General features: G+C 47.7%; 1 protein-coding gene across 1 annotated transcript in view; it reads right to left on the reverse strand.

Moving 5' to 3' along the window:
• PLEKHA8 (pleckstrin homology domain containing A8) overlaps positions 1-16,247 on the reverse strand; it is a 353,037-nt gene that overhangs the window by 236,555 nt on the left and 100,235 nt on the right. The window contains exon 2 of the mRNA XM_069648916.1: positions 7,729-7,845. Coding sequence (XP_069505017.1) covers positions 7,729-7,845 — 117 coding nt within the window. The remainder of the gene's footprint in view (positions 1-7,728; positions 7,846-16,247) is intronic.

Below are 16,247 nucleotides of genomic sequence, written 5' to 3' on the forward strand. Positions count from 1 at the left end.
ACATTTTAACAGCAAGGTGGTTATTTGCCACATTTGTTATTCTCACCTACAAGACAAGGGTTGCCCTCCTGGGATTGAGCCTAGAATAGGTGTCTTACCAGGGTTCTGGGCTACATCCCCCTAGCAGGCTACCATGTCACAGATGTCCTCAAGAAATCTCAAAGATGGTTCAAGGGATTTTATTTGAAGATTTGAAAAGGGGATCAGTATTGGCCATCACCTCTCTAGTTAGTGTGGGCAGTTCCTTCCTTAGCCCAGACTTCCCCAAATCCTGTGATGGGCTCTAGTGATCAGTAACCCCTGCCATCTAAAAGGTCTTCACTCTTCAACTCCCTCTGGGAACAATCCGGGAGGTCCCTGACCTTAAGTCGGCAAAAGTAGTAGAACGTAAGCATTGGTGGCTTCCAGATACCAGAGTCCCACTTGGCCCTCTCCTGCCACACCCTTCGGTCTCTCCCAGCACTCACCTTACTTCCTATTCTTTTCCACCAATGTTCCTTCTTCTGCTTCCTACCTCCACAATCTGATCTCGCCCCTTTCTCCACATTACTACAACAACTACTACTACTACTATACCCTCTCCACATTACTACCACTCAACCCCTCTCCAACCTCGACATCTTTCTTATTTACAAAAAAGGTAGCAGGCGCCCCTCTCTCGAAAGAACACAGCATGATAACCTGTTCAGTGGTTATTAACCACTATGAGAGTTCGCAGCCATCTGCTTTTTGCTCACTGTACCCGTCACAAATGGGGTTGCTGTTGGTACTCTTGTGCAGAGAGGAATTGCCATAGCATTTCGGTGCTGGACTGCCCAAGTGGGCGGGACAAAGACTGATATGCAAATGGATATTTCCCATCTGTGAACGGTAAGCGTGTGCAGCAAACTCATCTCAGAACAGGTCATCATGCCATGTTCTTTCGGGAGAGGAGCGCCTGCTACCTTTTTTGAAATGTCTTTCTTATTTACTCTTCTTTTACTTCCCCAGTAACTTCCAGGTTCGCCGTCTACTCTCCCTCAATTACTTCTACTCCCACACCTTACACGCACATTCAAACCACAGTATCACTTTCTCTCACCAACCAATACCTCACCTTGCACAATCCTTCAGCAATTCTCCTCCACACTCTTCGACAACGTCCTTCCTCTGCTTGGTCTGTTGGTCCTCCTTCTACAAGGACTTCAACCAAATAACCCACATCTTACAGTTTACTGTCCTCTCTTTTAGCCTTCCTGTCCCTCTCCTGGTTCGCCCTTTGCTTCCCCAAAAAGGGTGGGGGGTGGGGGAGAAGAGGGGCCAGAGGAGGTTGCAATCCAGCACAAATCAAGTTCAATGTCCAAGCACTGGCAACAACCCTGGTAGGCCTCCCACCCCAGGCTGAGAGGCATCAACATCCTCTCTTGGCAGGTTCAGATCTCCGACCCGGTTACAAACAGCACTCAGTCACTGGCTCTTTCCAAGATCTGGACTATAGCCAAAAGCAGGCTAACAACCACGCTCCTCTCCTGAGTTATGGCTGACTAGGTTCTGGCCTATACACACACCACCCCCCCCCCATCTCCCCAACAGGATTTCTGTAGCAAGTTTCCCTTATCAGCTGACTTGTTTCAGTGACTGAGATATCTCCCAATCTATGGCTGCTTGCTTTCACCTTCCACTTTTTTCAGTACCTCTCTGCATCACTGCCCTTACTCCCTCAACCCCTCGTCCCTTCTGCCTACTTTTAGATTGCTTTTCCTCATCCCACTGCCTCAATAATTCCCCCAATTGGCTAAGCCCTTTCTTTGTGAACTGTGGGCCATGGATTGGTCGGCTGTCTTCCTTTCTCATTCCTCCCTAGCCCCCACCTAGAATACCTTTATTGGAAATCACTGCATGTGCCAAGGGCTTAAGAACCCGCTCGCTCCACTAGGAGTCAGATGGCAATGTCCTGGCACCGGTGCAGCTCCGCTCCTTGTTAACGTTCATGTTAAAGGATATTTATACCGTGCACTATCACCACTGGAGTGGTCTCCTGGCGCTCTGGTTGATCTGAAACAAAGGAGTGTAGGTTAGGCATGTTAGTAGGACAATGTTTTGGAGAAGAGCAAGGGAGCTGATAAGTACTGTTAGCAGCTTCAGTTCGGTTAACACCATTCGCCGAGCAGATTGGTGTGGTATACGTTTCAGAGTCCGTCGTGTGCTGTTGTGTGTGGGTCTGTGTGGTGTGTTTGTTGTAGCGATGTGGTGAAGTGCGTGCGGGTTGCTGCGGTAGAGGTGTGGTTGTGTTTGGTTAGTGTGTGTGAGGTTTGTGAGGAGTGGTGAGGTTTTTAGTAGTTTTTTGGGTTGGTTAGTAGTCTTGTTGCTAGTGGAGATGCAATCCTATTCTGTCTCCTTCGTGATTTAGAGAAGGTTGTCTTCCTTTTGGGGATTAGGCTTCAGCATGATAAGGCTGTCTCATCTCTGTCATTATGCTAAATCAGTTACTCTTTGTGTTTGGCCACCCCTTTTATCTCAGTTTGCCGTTGCTGCAACATAGTCCTTTCGGGTTGGTTTACTTGCGACCTACGCTCGTACCGTACACCCTGTCTGAGTTGGTAAGGTTATTAGTAGTATTAGGCTTGTTTGCTATTGTTCTGTCCTCATGGGCTGTCACTCGCTTTCTGTTCCACCTAACCTCGTCTCTCTTGTAGGAGGTTCCCTTAGTCATTTCTAGGCGTTGTCTGTGCCATGTCTGTTCATTGTGTTTCCTGTTTGGTGGTTTCAGTTTGGTTCTGAGGTGAAGAGCCAGGCTTTTAGAAGTTATCTAAATTTTAGGTGGTCTTTGGTGTTTTATTTCCTTCGTGAGGTCGTTCCAGGTTTTTGCGGCTACGTGGGAGAAAGAGGAGCCCCCTAGTTTTTTCTTGGCATATGGTTTTGGTTCCAGGCGGATTTCGTTGCTTGATCTGAGGAGTCTTGTTGGCATGTACATTATTTTCTTTTGTAGGAATTCTGCTCCCTGTCCGCTGATTGCCCTGTGTGTTATGCACATTGTTTTGAACAGGATACGATGTTGGATTGGAAACCAATGTAGCATTTTTAGAGCTGGAGTAATGAGGTCTCTTCAGGACATAGTTTGAGGAGGAGTCTAGCTGCTGCATTTTGGATGCGTTGCAACTTCTTCAGGCGGTGTTCCAGCATCCCGAGGTACCGGCTGTTTAGGTAGTCTATTCTTGACATTATGAGGGTGACGATGGTCAGTGTTTTGTGGATGAAGGAGAGGAAAGGTAAGATGATGCTCGTTGAATGAAGGAGGAAGAAGCGTTTCTTAATTATCGCTTTAACTTTTAGTTCTAAGGTTAAAGCTTTGTCCATTAGGACGCCCAGGTTTTTTACTACCTTCGATGGAGTGGGCGCCGTTCCCAGTCAGCCATGGGATGTAGGTGTTCTCTTGGTTTTTGGATATAATCATGATTTCTGTCTTTCCTGGGTTGATTTTTAAGTTGTTGGCGTTTATCCAGTCATAGATCTCTTTTAGACATTCTACTAGTGTTGAGTGACCGGCTTGAGTCTCTTCGATTTTGTAGATTGGAGCGTCGTCTGAGTAGTTGTAGCATGTAATGTTGTATTTTTAGAAAATCCTGATTAACTGAGTCTGGTAGATGTTGCAGTATAGTGGGGATAGTGAGGTTCCTTGTGGTACTCACAGTCATTAACTTGTGGAGTAGATTTGAAGGGTTTTATCCATACTGATTCTGTTCTGTCTGCTAGAAATGATTTAGTCCAGGATAGTGCCTTGTCCGTTATACCTTTATCTTCCAATCTTTTGATTAGGGTGTCATGGGCTTACTGTGTTCAAAGCTACAGAGAGGCCGAGCAGAATCAGGGCCGAGGTTGTGTTGGAGTTTGTTTTTAGGTTGCCCCAGATGGAAAGTAGTGCCGATTCTGTTCCTCTTGCGGGTCTGAAGCTGACTTCAGCTTGGTCTAGTAACTGGTGTTTTTCTATGTGTTCTTGGGTTCGTTTGTATACGTATTTTTTTAGGTGTTTCGCCGGATAGGGAATATTTGAAATCAGTTTGTATTTGGAGGTCGTCAACGTTGCCACTTGTGTTTTCTTTAGAAGTGGTTTAATGTATGCCGATTTGAGGGATCGGAGTACAGTCCCTGTTGCAAGCGAAAGATTGAAGAGATTTCTGTAATATTCAAATGGCATTCCTTGTACGAGGATTGATTTCTATATGTCAGGCGGGCAGGGATCCATGCTAGCAATAACCTAAAAAGTGATGGGTGGTATGGTTTTGAACCACCACTGGCACTGCTCTGGGCAACTTACCACACCAACGTGTTTTTTTTTAGCCTGTCTGCGTCATTGCAAAAGGGGCCCAGCTATATGCAAATCAGTCAGGTACTGCACCAGGATTGGCCAGACTGTCTTTATTTCTCCTCCCTCCCTAGCTCCCACTGCATAAGCCTTCCCTCCTCATCATTATCCCATGTGTTGTGGTTTAGCCCTAGCTTCATTACCGAGAATGACTTTATTGGAAATCACTGCATAGGCCAATGGCTTAAGAACTCCCTCCACTATATCTTGCAGTCAGGTGACACCGTCCTTGCACTGGTGCAGCTCTGCTCCTTATGCTAGCAGTCGCCTGATCTCTGCTGCCGATTGTGTGTCTCCCATTCAAGGCAAGACTTTCTATTGATCCAAGAACAGGCTTTCAAGCCGCTGTCTGTACTGTGTGCGCCCCACCCTCAGAGTGTCTCTTGTGCTGCGATAGGTACATTGCTGACAGGAAGCCTGCACATCTCCACAATGCTTGCATCTGGGGTATTCAGCCAAGATAGAGACTAAACCCTTGTGTAGGGAAGGCAGACTTTTGGGGGAATCCTCCATATACCTCCTCTAGGGGTTGCATCACCCGAGAGTCTCTTCCTCCAGCCCTCCCCAACACCGAGCTCAAACATGGTACTACGGCACACATCAGGTTATGAAGTGAAAAACTGTTCTGACGTAACTGCATGCACCTATGCATTGTACGAAACAGGCAGTAGGCAGATAGTCAGGGAGGCCAATGATCTCAGCTGTTCAAACTTGTGAGCCCGCCCATTTGGGGTGCCCTGGGTATTCAGGCTTCCGTTCATGGTGTCCATCTTGCTCCGCCCCCTCCTCCTGTCAAGGTTCAGATGAATATGAAGCAGTGCAATACTTGGTAGGCGCTAGATGCCACTGGCAGGCACAGTACAGTCCAGTAGGAGAACTAGGCGGGGAGTCCAGCACAGGATCTGAGGGAGCCCCAGGTGCTGAACCAGAGCAGAAGCCTATGCCACAAGACAGCAGTCGCCTATGCTGCACTCGCCACAACGCTCACGAGAGAAGCCAAAGCACTGGTGCAGCTGTATGCCTTGCCATCTTTCTATGCCATGTGTGTAACAAGGAATGAGCAAACATTCAACAGCATTTAGTGGCATCTGTAACCAAATGTTTGAGCGATGTGAATGACAAATGAGTGAAGTGCTGCTGCTCTCACACAACATACCCCTCCAACCCCCCATTATGAAAGGCATTTTATTATTTACAAAGTTCATTCTAGTTTGAGTTGTGCAAGCGTGTGTGAGGCTCACAGTAATTAATGACAAGTGCATGGACTGGCTTTTGGAAGTCTTGATGTGTAACAATTAGATTTCCCTTTGGCAACCACAAGGTTCCTAAACCTTCGTCAGATCTTGCATGGTCTTGTGAACCTGGCGCGCGCGTGCGTGTGCGCGTGTGTGTGTGTGTGTGTGTGTGTGTGAGCAGACAATCTACATCTTCAAGTGGCCCACTTCACTTCGTCTATCACCCATAGGTTATGAGAGTTATAAAGCGGGAATTGAGCTGGAAAGCAACTGAGCGTTGTACCTATGTGGCACACACAGGAGGTCACAAGTAAAGGTGCCAGGGTAACAGAGGAGAGGTGGGGGTTTCAACATGTAACAGGGGAGTAGGAGGAGCGCTCGAGATGGGGGGGGGAATTCGGGTTGGGTGGGGTTTTCAGCAAGATGTTTTTTGAAGAGTAGTGTCTTGAGATCCTTCCTAAAGTGCAGGATGGAGTGAACTATTCATATCTGCATTAGTAACTTGTTCCAGAGAAAGGATGTGCAGCAGAAAAAGGCTGCTCCTCCCACACCACCCGTTGCCCACCTTTGCAGTGGTTTGTTTCCAGTCGGGCGCTGTATGGCTTCTGGTGGTGTGCAAGCCTCCAGAAGGGTGCCTTTCTTGGCCAGGAAGAGCAGTATTTTGGTTGGGACTGCTTTCTACGGGATTCAGGTCGTCATGGACACAAGGGCCTCAAAAAGGTAGCCAGGCCCGCTCCTCGGATGTTAGGCCGATGGGGTCGAATTTCCAAAATCCTGTGATGAGACATGCTGCACAGCTTTCAGCCGGCAGAATAGCACCCGAGACTCCTGCGGGTAGAATAGCACCCGAGACTCCTGCGGGTAGATCGTTTCAACCATTCATAATAATTGTCTTCCGTACACAGTTTGCAGTTCCTTATTGGGGTTTATATCCTATACGTAATGTTTGTGAGGAGTGTACTCTCTCAAATGTGCGCTTGGTAAGGGAGCAGGAGTGAGACTTAAAATAATTTTCTTTATATCGCTTATATAGCGCAACACATTTTGTGTAAATGCAATGACTCTTTTAACCTAACTAAGTATTTTGTGAGTTAAAGCAACATAATATATGTGCCTCTTCTGGAAAAGAAATAATCCAGAGCCTGGTGTGGCCTACATCGCTCTGCTCTCCATTTTACCTGAGATATGTATATGCCATCACAGACAGAGGCAACCAGTGAAAGGTCTTAGCAGAGCCTCTCACCTTGGATTGCAGACAGCCATTGTATAGGCTTTCATTAGTGACCTTGAATGGATGTTACATGTCGAAACTGTTAATAGCCTTTCACAATGCCTTGGTTATAGAAGGGCCAGGCCCTCGCATATGTAAAATGGAGTTAGTAACCCATTCCATGGGATATACCAGGGGGAGGACCGTGGGATGGGGATAGTGTTCTGGTGGTCGACGCTGCTGCAAAAATCAGGTAAGTAGGGATGGGGGCGGGGGAGTTATTCAAAAAAGAAAATTAAAAATATATTTTTTTCTTTTTATAAGAAGGGAGGGTGGGGAGAAGGCGGCAGTGCAGGTCGTGGGGGAAGCAGCCTACCGGTTTCACGGAATGCTGGCTGAGATTAGCGGTTTCAGCCCACGATCCACAGCAGCAGAGCGTTAATGCACGGTAGTAGCCCTAGTCCGAAGGCAAGCAAAGGCAACAGTTCAGTGCTACAAAGTAGAACAAGAGAGTGGCATTGCCAAAGGTATGCTACAGAGAAAGTGCTTAAATGAAAAGAAGGGGGAGGTATCGCTGACAAGCGTCTCCTGCGGATCAGGCCCGCAGAGGGCCAGAGTGATGATGCACACGAATAGATTAGCTCTTTTTATATATTGCAAAGTAAGGCATCGTTTTCTCCCATCCACAGTAAATGGGCCAAAAAGGGTATGAGGAGAAGAACATGGTCAGTAGCTACATGGTGCCGTGGGGCTCTCGCACGGAATACCCTTATGTCAGGCACATTCCTCAAGCCCCTGAAGAGAGACCTGGTAAATCCGTTGGGTATGGTTAAGGCAAGCGCCAGGAACCTTTGAATTCTCATAATGCCACAGCCGTCTAAGCAGCACCAGTAACCGCCATCGAGCGCTGCCATCTATTGAACGCGGGCTGCGCTTCTTACCTTGGATTTCACACACTGCCATTTGGATGCTCCCTTTGCTGCCCTTCCAAGCCTCCTCTCTCGAGTCGTAGTAGGACAAAATCCCCCCACAGAGGAGAAACCACCGAGGTTGCCAGCCTGGAAACAAAGCACAGAACATGTTCTTTACTTAGAAAGCCCTCACAGGACGCACTACTTTAGAAGAAGCAACACGTTGACAAAGCACACCCAGAGCAGCTCTCTCTCTCATTGGTTGGCCGGTTCTCTTGGGAACATTTTGAAGTGTACTGAAACTATCCAGAGAGAATGTCTGCATATGCTCCACTTGGCGGCAGATTCCTTGATGTCAAACATACAACATGCAACATGCCGGCCGATCTTCTGAGATCATGTCCCAAAATGGTGTAGATTCAAAATGGGGGTCTTCAATTGCCATCTGCTCATGTCGAGAGGAGCACGTTTCCTAGAGACATTACAAGAGAAGCTATTGCTTTGTACGGCACCCATGGACCCATTACCGAGTGCCATTGGGAGTTTTCTTTGCTTACTTGGAGGAGAGGTGGGGCAGGAGCACTTGCAAACTTCAGCACTTCTAAAAACTTGCTGTTTTTTAAATCTGTAAGTCTGCCGTAATACCGGCAAACAGAATTTCCGTTTCCAGCACTTTTTGTCATTAGGGGTCAGATTTACCTCCAGCTCTTAACCCCCCCATCGGAAAAGTTGTAGTTTGTCGGTCCAGGAAAAGTGCCAGTAAACATTACCAGCACTTATACAGTGTATTGGCCAAATTAGAATAAGGCCCATTGTTCCCACAAGCTAAAAGGTTACACATGTGGCTGCATATTGCCAGGGCTGCTGTCTGCCTCAAAGAAAGGTCTATAAGTGCAAGGCATAGATATGTCCCGCTTGTGAATAATGTCAGAGATTCAAGCCTGGACCTACATTTGACAGAAAAGCCAGGAAGAAGCCAGTGAACGTTCAACCATCGTAAATTGGCTGGCGACTACAATGTTTGATGCAATGCATGTAACCCTGCAGCTGGGGCCTAGGTTCTGCACATACCAATAGTACCTCTTATTAGCACCCTGGAAGGGGGAGCTGGCCAATCAGGATGCTCGGAACATGGACTGTATTGTATGGTATGGATGGTACAAACCTACGTTCCAAGCAGCCTGGGTGCCGCTAGCCAGTGCGCTTTTCCATTCCTCGCTCCCCCCCCCCCCGTCCCCTATGTAGTTTCCAACGCAGGTGCTAAGAGGGTAATTTTCAAAAACAAAAATGTACCTTATTTTGCGGTCCGGTGTCGGACCATGCTTTCCCAAGTCTGTTTCATTGTTGATGATGTCATGGTCATCCACATTGAAAACAGCCTAGGGGAAAATAACAGAATCGTGCTAAACCGCACATGGAGGACATTTTCTTTTTTTTTTTTTTTTTAAAGAAAAGGTAATCCATTAGCACCCATGCCGAAAACGACATGAGTGCCAATGGCCATATACACCTGGCTGGCGGACTGACCGCATTGGCAACGGCACTGCCGCTGACATTAATTTTTTACAGTAGATTAAACCATTAGCACCCAATATGCCCCTCGGTGGCGGCCCCACCCTGTCAGCAACGGCACCCCCGCACGCATTTGATCAGGCCCTTAACTTGGGTAGCAGGCAGTTACAGACAGGGATGGATTGCCGAGGAAAGGCAGAGCACAGTTAGCATCATGGGCAGGGGAGCTGGCCAATGGGGGAGCTCAGCGCGTGGGCTGTATGGTCTCCAACACAGACGAGGAACACGCAAACAAGCTACGAAACTTCCCAGAAATATCAGTTGAGGCTTTCGTCAAACTGGTAAAACAAAGCAACAAATCGGGCTCTCCTGAAGACCCTTGCCCCCCGGACATATACAAAACAATTCTCAAACAAGGAACCCCCATGGAATACCACAGGAACCTCCTCAACCTCTCAATCTCAACAGGTAAAGTACCGCAGGCCTTCAAATCGGCTTACATTAAGCCACTACTCAAAGACACAACAGGAAACGTAGAGGACTTATCTAACTACAGACCCATCTCTAACATACCCTACATAGCCAAACTGCTACAAACGTAGTCTACCAAATAACCCAGAATTCATAGAAGAGCATTGCCTACTAGACCAGGCACAAGTTGGCTTCAGACCTAGGAGAGGAACAGAATCGGCTCTCCTCTCACTATGGGACGAACTAAAAACAAACGCAGACTCAGACAACAGCACCACCCTGATCCTCCTTGATCTGTCTGCAGCCTTCGACACTGTCAACCACGCCATCCTCATAAAGAGATAAGAAGGACTAGGGATAACAGACACTGCCCTACTATGGATCAAATCCTTCCTAACAAACAGAACAAAAACAATATGGATGAAACCTTGTAAATCCAAACCCAGAGTCTCCACGTGCGGAGTACCACAAGGATCATCCTTCTTCCCGCTTCTATTCAACATCTACATGTACCTATTAATCAAACTCATCAAAAAACACGGCCTCACATGCTACAACTACGCCGACGTAACTCAAATAATCGTCAACATACAAGACACCCGAGAAGAAAACACCACACTAGAGAATTGCCTTAACAACATATTCAACTGGATGAACCTCAACCATCTCAAAATCAACCCAGGCAAAACAGAGATAATGATGGTTTCAAAAAAGGGAGGAGACATCAACTACATCCCCTGGCCAAGAGAGCTCGGCACCACACCAGAACCATCATCAACTGTAAAAAACCTAGGGGTCCTGATGGATAACAACCTCACTCTGGAGTCACAAGTAAACTCGGTAATCAAGAAATGTTTCTTCCTCCTGCGAGCAGCAAAAAGGATCCTACCGTTCCTGTCATTCGCCAACAAAACACTTACCATCATCGCTCTGATCATGTCGAAAGTGGACTATGCCAATAGCCTATACCTGGGCATGCCCGAACGACTTCTAAAAAAACTGCAAAGGATACAAAATGCAGCAGCCAGACTCCTCCTCAAGCTACCCAGAAGAGAACACATCACACCCGCGCTAAAAATACTACACTGGCTACCACTGAAACAGCGAATAAAGTTCAAGGCCATGTGCATCACACACAGAGCAATACACAAACAAGGCGCAGAATTCCTAAGCGACAAACTACGCCTACACCAACCGACAAGAACACTAAGATCCAAGCACCGACATGCGGCTGGAACCAAAACCCTACAACAGAAAAAAACTCGGAGGATCATCTTTCTCTCACCAGGCACCCAAAACCTGGAATGACCTACCCAAGAATATACAGAATACAACAAACCACCTAGCATTCAGGAAACTCCTCAAATCATGGCTCTTCAAAGCATAACCACACCGGAGACACACTAGAATGCCCAGACATTAAAACAATGACGAAAATAACTCCAACCTCGACCACTCTCAAATTGGACAAACACTCAAACCAAAGAACCAACCACTCGACAGAGCATAAGGAAAATAGTCACGAAGGAAGGCTGCAGAGACTGACCACATACCTAGACCCACACGACAGCCCAATTTACTCTCCGACTCGCACGTACCGGACGAACATATCCAGACAGGCAGACGCATCTAGATAGACGCTGGCCTGCTTCGCATCTGGATAGGATCGATTGAAGGACAACATGCCCGCACCTAGAAAAACGTGAATGTTAACATGGGCCACACCTAGAGTTGTGAACACCAGCCTACGTGGCGCTCAGATGGAGTTGTGAATGTTGGCATGCCCACACCTGGGCGGGTCTCCAGACACTAGCCTGCGCCGCATCTGGGTGGGAATGTGAGTGTTGGCATGACCACACCTGGATGGAGTCCTGAGCGTTGGCCTGCGCCGCGTCTGGATGGGAATGGGAGGGCCGGCAAGTGCCACACTCAGACAGAACTGTGAATGTTAGCAAGGTAAAGGTCAGGTAACCCACTAACCAATATAAGCTCAAACTATGCATACTTATCTCACTCAAAAAACTCACACAACCATCTCTCGCACAACAAGCCGCACCCACTTCACAACACTGCAACAACACATAATCCGGAACAACGGCACACGCGGATTGACTCCGATCCGATACCCGCACCAAAGCTCAGCACCCAGTGTATACCGAGTTGAAGCTGCAAACAGAACGCCACTCCTCTCCCTATCCTACTCCCTTCTTCACCTTACTAACCCATCCCACCTTTATCGTTTACAGATCTGTCTGAGCGCCTGGGGACCAATTCCGTTGGTGACGGTGCGCGGTAGAAATACCTTTAACGTTTAACATTTATACCTGCGTTCCGAGCTTCCACCACTGCTGAACCACCCCCATCGCCCAGTGTTTCCTTTGCTCCCTTCCTCCTCTACCATTACACCTCCTTTAACACCCGCGAGGAACACAGGCGGGTGCTAAAGGCAAAGTACAAAAAAAGAAAAAAAACAGACAACTCACTTTTCCTCAGAGTTAAAAACCACAGCAGGAACAGGACTCCATCTTCAGTGTTTCAGAAGCAACACTGAAGATTGACTCATTTCCCCGACGCTGTTCGAAGGACTGATGAAAGGCAAGAGTTCCCTTTTTCCAATGTTTACTTCACCTTTAGCACCCCAGAAAAAGCACAGGCGTGTGCCAACAGCTGTAGCCTTTAAGGAATACTTGCGTTTACTTTCTGCAGTCTTGCAATGCCGCGTCTGCTACAGGAGTTTGTAACAAACATTGAAAACGGACTCCCGCCCCAAACTCGGCGTCGGAAATCTAAAGAACTAGAAGTTTTCCATTCATTTTTCTTCAGCCACTAGCACCCGCGTGTGGTTACAATGGTGATATGACTGGAAGCATTTGGCCAACCCTGTCGTTAATGGCACCACCATCCAAGTTAAGGGCCAGAAGGAACGGCCTGCCACCTCCGCTCATATTGCCTCAGTGCAAAAGGTCTCAATATGTGCACTCGCCATTAGTAAACGATAGCACTCTAGGTGAGAAAGACATTATGTGGTGTGTGAATATGAAGAGCCGCGTGGGCGATGTCTTTATATGGCTGCCTAGTAGCATGCAACTTGAACTGGTTACCCCTACAGTAAAAGCTTGGTGCTCGGCACACTTGTAACCTTAATGCTCAATTAACTAGCATCTAGCATTGCCAATTACAATACAGTTTTGTTTCATGAAATAGTGGGAAACAGTTTTAAAGCAAGATAACACTGAACACTGATTTAGGGCGACAGGGTACTGGTAAACATAGCAGGTGGTCGAAAGGTTTTTGTTATCTGGGCTTACCGACACCCAAATAACCGACGTTTGGTTATCCAGCTTAGTGGTTATCCGGTACCCTTGGTTTCCCATTAGTAACAGATCATCTTTTACTCTACTCATATGTGGCCATCCCCTTTATTCAAAATCTGTGATGCTCTGTATTCTTGTTTAACCCCACTCCCTACCTGTGAGCAATACTTGATGGCTCAATGCCAACTGTCACTATCCAGGGTCTGCAACCTGTGGCTCTCCAGACATGTTGGACTACAACTCACATGATCCCTCAACATTGACAATGCATCTAGTGCTGATAGGACAGCCAATGGTTTCACACTCCTACACTGGGGTCAACCAAAAAAAAACTGAAGGAGTATAACCTGTGCCTAGGTTTGCGAACGTTAAACCTGGGCTCTACAAGCAGTGCTGGGAGGCTCAGCCCAACACTCTGGTGTGGTCCCTTTAAGCGATGGCATCACGCCACGCGCATCTCAGTGCACGTGCGGAGCCCGGACCATACAGCCGGCGTTGTGCATGCTCTGTGCGCAGATCTACAGCACACGCACTCAGACGCTTGGAAGAGTATCTTAATACTGGCAAAGAGGCGGTTGCTTTGTGGTGGTGGAGGATTCCCCTCCCACCAACGAACCAGACGGGTGCACCCATCCTCGCTGGATGAAGCGCGGACATGGCGTGCTCCAGCTGAGGCCTGGGCAGCTCGCCGGCAACGATAATGGCGCGTGGCAGGCTCAGTCACCCCAGAGGACACCGGGTGTTCATAAAGGTGACAATTTCGAGGTTGCAGCTACTCATAGGAGTGCTTGTGCCCCTCTCAGAGGAAAAACAAAGAAAAAATATGTATTTATTTTTTGCAGCTTTGGTGAGCCTGTGTGGGCCCTGCTGCCTTGTCTGCAAGCCGAGCCTAATTTTAAAGAAGACACCTGTACCAAAGTGGGCTCTGTGTGATGTTGCACAGCTGCCTGCACATCTAGTGACCCTGGGTGGCGGCTCCCATTGGGAGGGTGCGTTTTGTCCCAGCACTGGGCCAGATTGCAGTGGCAAGCAAGCTAAGGATTGCATGATGGCGGATTATGTGGGTTTACCACCTGCTGCAGCCTCAGCATCCAGACAGTGTTCGCTGGCACCCCTGGTTGAATTGAATGTCCCTGAAGCTCCATCCAGTTGAGGCCCCCGATGGATGCGGCTGGAAAGACTTGGAATATACTTTGATGTCCTACGGAAGATTAAGGACTACACCACGAGGGCAAGTTGTTCAAAACATTACGCCCTGTGGACAATTTATATGCAGCTGCCAAGACGGCACTAAGTGACTATTTCACCCCAATGCTGAATCTAGATCATGAAGGGTTTGTCATATGTTCAGCAAAGCAAAAGGAGGATGAACCGCTGGGTGCTTTTCACTGCCGGCTCAGGCATCTGGCCACTTTCCTGTGCATGAAACAATGAGGAAGAACAACTGATACAGGGCTGTTTCTCCACCAAGATGATATGTAACAAAAGGGATAGCCCTGTTGACGTGGACGGAAATAGAGCTCAAGTAAAGTGGGAAACAAAAGGGGGCGGGGGGACTCCGACCACATAGCAAATGGTTGACACTACCATCCAAGTCGAGTGTCTACTGTGCTGTGTCAGGTATTATTGTGTATTCTATGCACATATCTTGAGTCAACAGTTTCATGCTCAAAAATCTGCTTTTATTTAGCAGGTACAGTCCTCTGACTGGGCTTACATCTATCGTACTCACGTTTCAGCAAATGAACAGAGTGTAGACAGTGTAATGCTTTTAACAGTACTTATTCACAATGCCAACGTTTGAATCAATGGTGTGTTACTACTGTTTGTGTTGTAAATATTACATCATATTTAAACCATTTTATAAAAAGCAAAAGGCAAAGTGATAGTGTTCACACACAAAGATACAGTAGTGCAGACAATGCACACATTAGTTCTGCACATATTGCCTCGTGTTGATTCAAAGCAGGAATATGCTCGTAGACTTTATCTGAAGGAAGATTAATGCTAGTCTAAAGGTTCTAAGCTAGCTACAAAGCTGGGACTTGTTGAAGTAGCCAGCTATGTGGTGGGCTAACTATTCCCACAGAGGACCAAACCGTTGGTCTACGCCTGGGGGAGGAGCACCCCAAGAAGTTCTGGTGGATTGAAGAGCAAGGTCTATGCTTGAACCACAGGCGTTTCGGCTCCTTGGTAAAAAGCGTTCATCTGGGCCTCTGGGTTTGTCTCTCTGTTGAGGACTGGACCTGCTAAATAAAAGAAGATTTTTTAGCATAAAGCTGTTGCCTCAGGATATGTGCATGGACCATAATCCAGAGTAAATCGATTCTACTATGGGGTACTTGGCTTTCTTTGGAAGCTTGAAATACACAATAATAACTGACACAGCACAGTAGACACTCAAATTGGATAGTAGGGTCAACCAATTGATATGTGGTCGTAGCCCCCCCCTTTTATTTTCCACGCCCACCAAGATGAGACAGCAAATACTGAGTGAGCTTGGTATCACTTTAGCCCGGATCCTTGAAATGGGCTGGTCTCATGAACTGGCAGAGGTAAGGGCCTCCAAAACAGATGCGGCCATGAAAACACTGATGTTAGAAGAAGCATGTGCAGTTAACAGGAGTGGAGGCCCGTCAAGAAACCCATGGGGCCCAGAAAAGAAAAAGCCAACACCACCATTATGTCCGCAATGCGGATATGACCTGTCACATTCGGCCGATTGGCCAGTGAAGGGGTACATTTGCGGGAGGTGCAGTGTGGTCGACACATTTGCGGGAGGTGCGTTGTGGCCCACCATTTTTCTAGGGTGTGCCGTGCGCTCTTGCCTGCACAATAGTGCGAGGTCCGGCGAGATTGCGTCCACCAGCTCAGAGACAGTCATCCAAAGTGGCGCAGGTTGACCCAGCAAACTCTCTAGTGGAGGAGTAGGATGTATTTCATTTCGAGCATGAAGCAGTTGAACTGGAAGAAAAAACGCCAGCCCAGGAGTTTGGTGAGTGGAATGGAGCTAGCGTTCCCGCGCTAGTGGACACAGGTGCATCGGTCTATGTAATAGTTCACTCACAGTATGTCTCTTTGGAGGCCCCGCCCAATTCTGAACACGTCCAACGTGAGGATTTTCACGCTTGCTGGGGGAGGGAGGGGGCGGGGGGGAGGGCACCTGCCGCTGGAAGGGAAATTTGTGTTGGAAGTCAAGCATGAAGCAAAGACAAAATTCTTTGTCACCAAAGGCAGCAGCAAAACTCTTGT

This window comes from Ambystoma mexicanum, chromosome 2q (genome assembly GCF_040938575.1).
Source record: "Ambystoma mexicanum isolate Mex_15411 chromosome 2q, UKY_AmexF1_1, whole genome shotgun sequence".
NCBI classification, from domain to species: Eukaryota; Metazoa; Chordata; class Amphibia; order Caudata; family Ambystomatidae; genus Ambystoma; species Ambystoma mexicanum.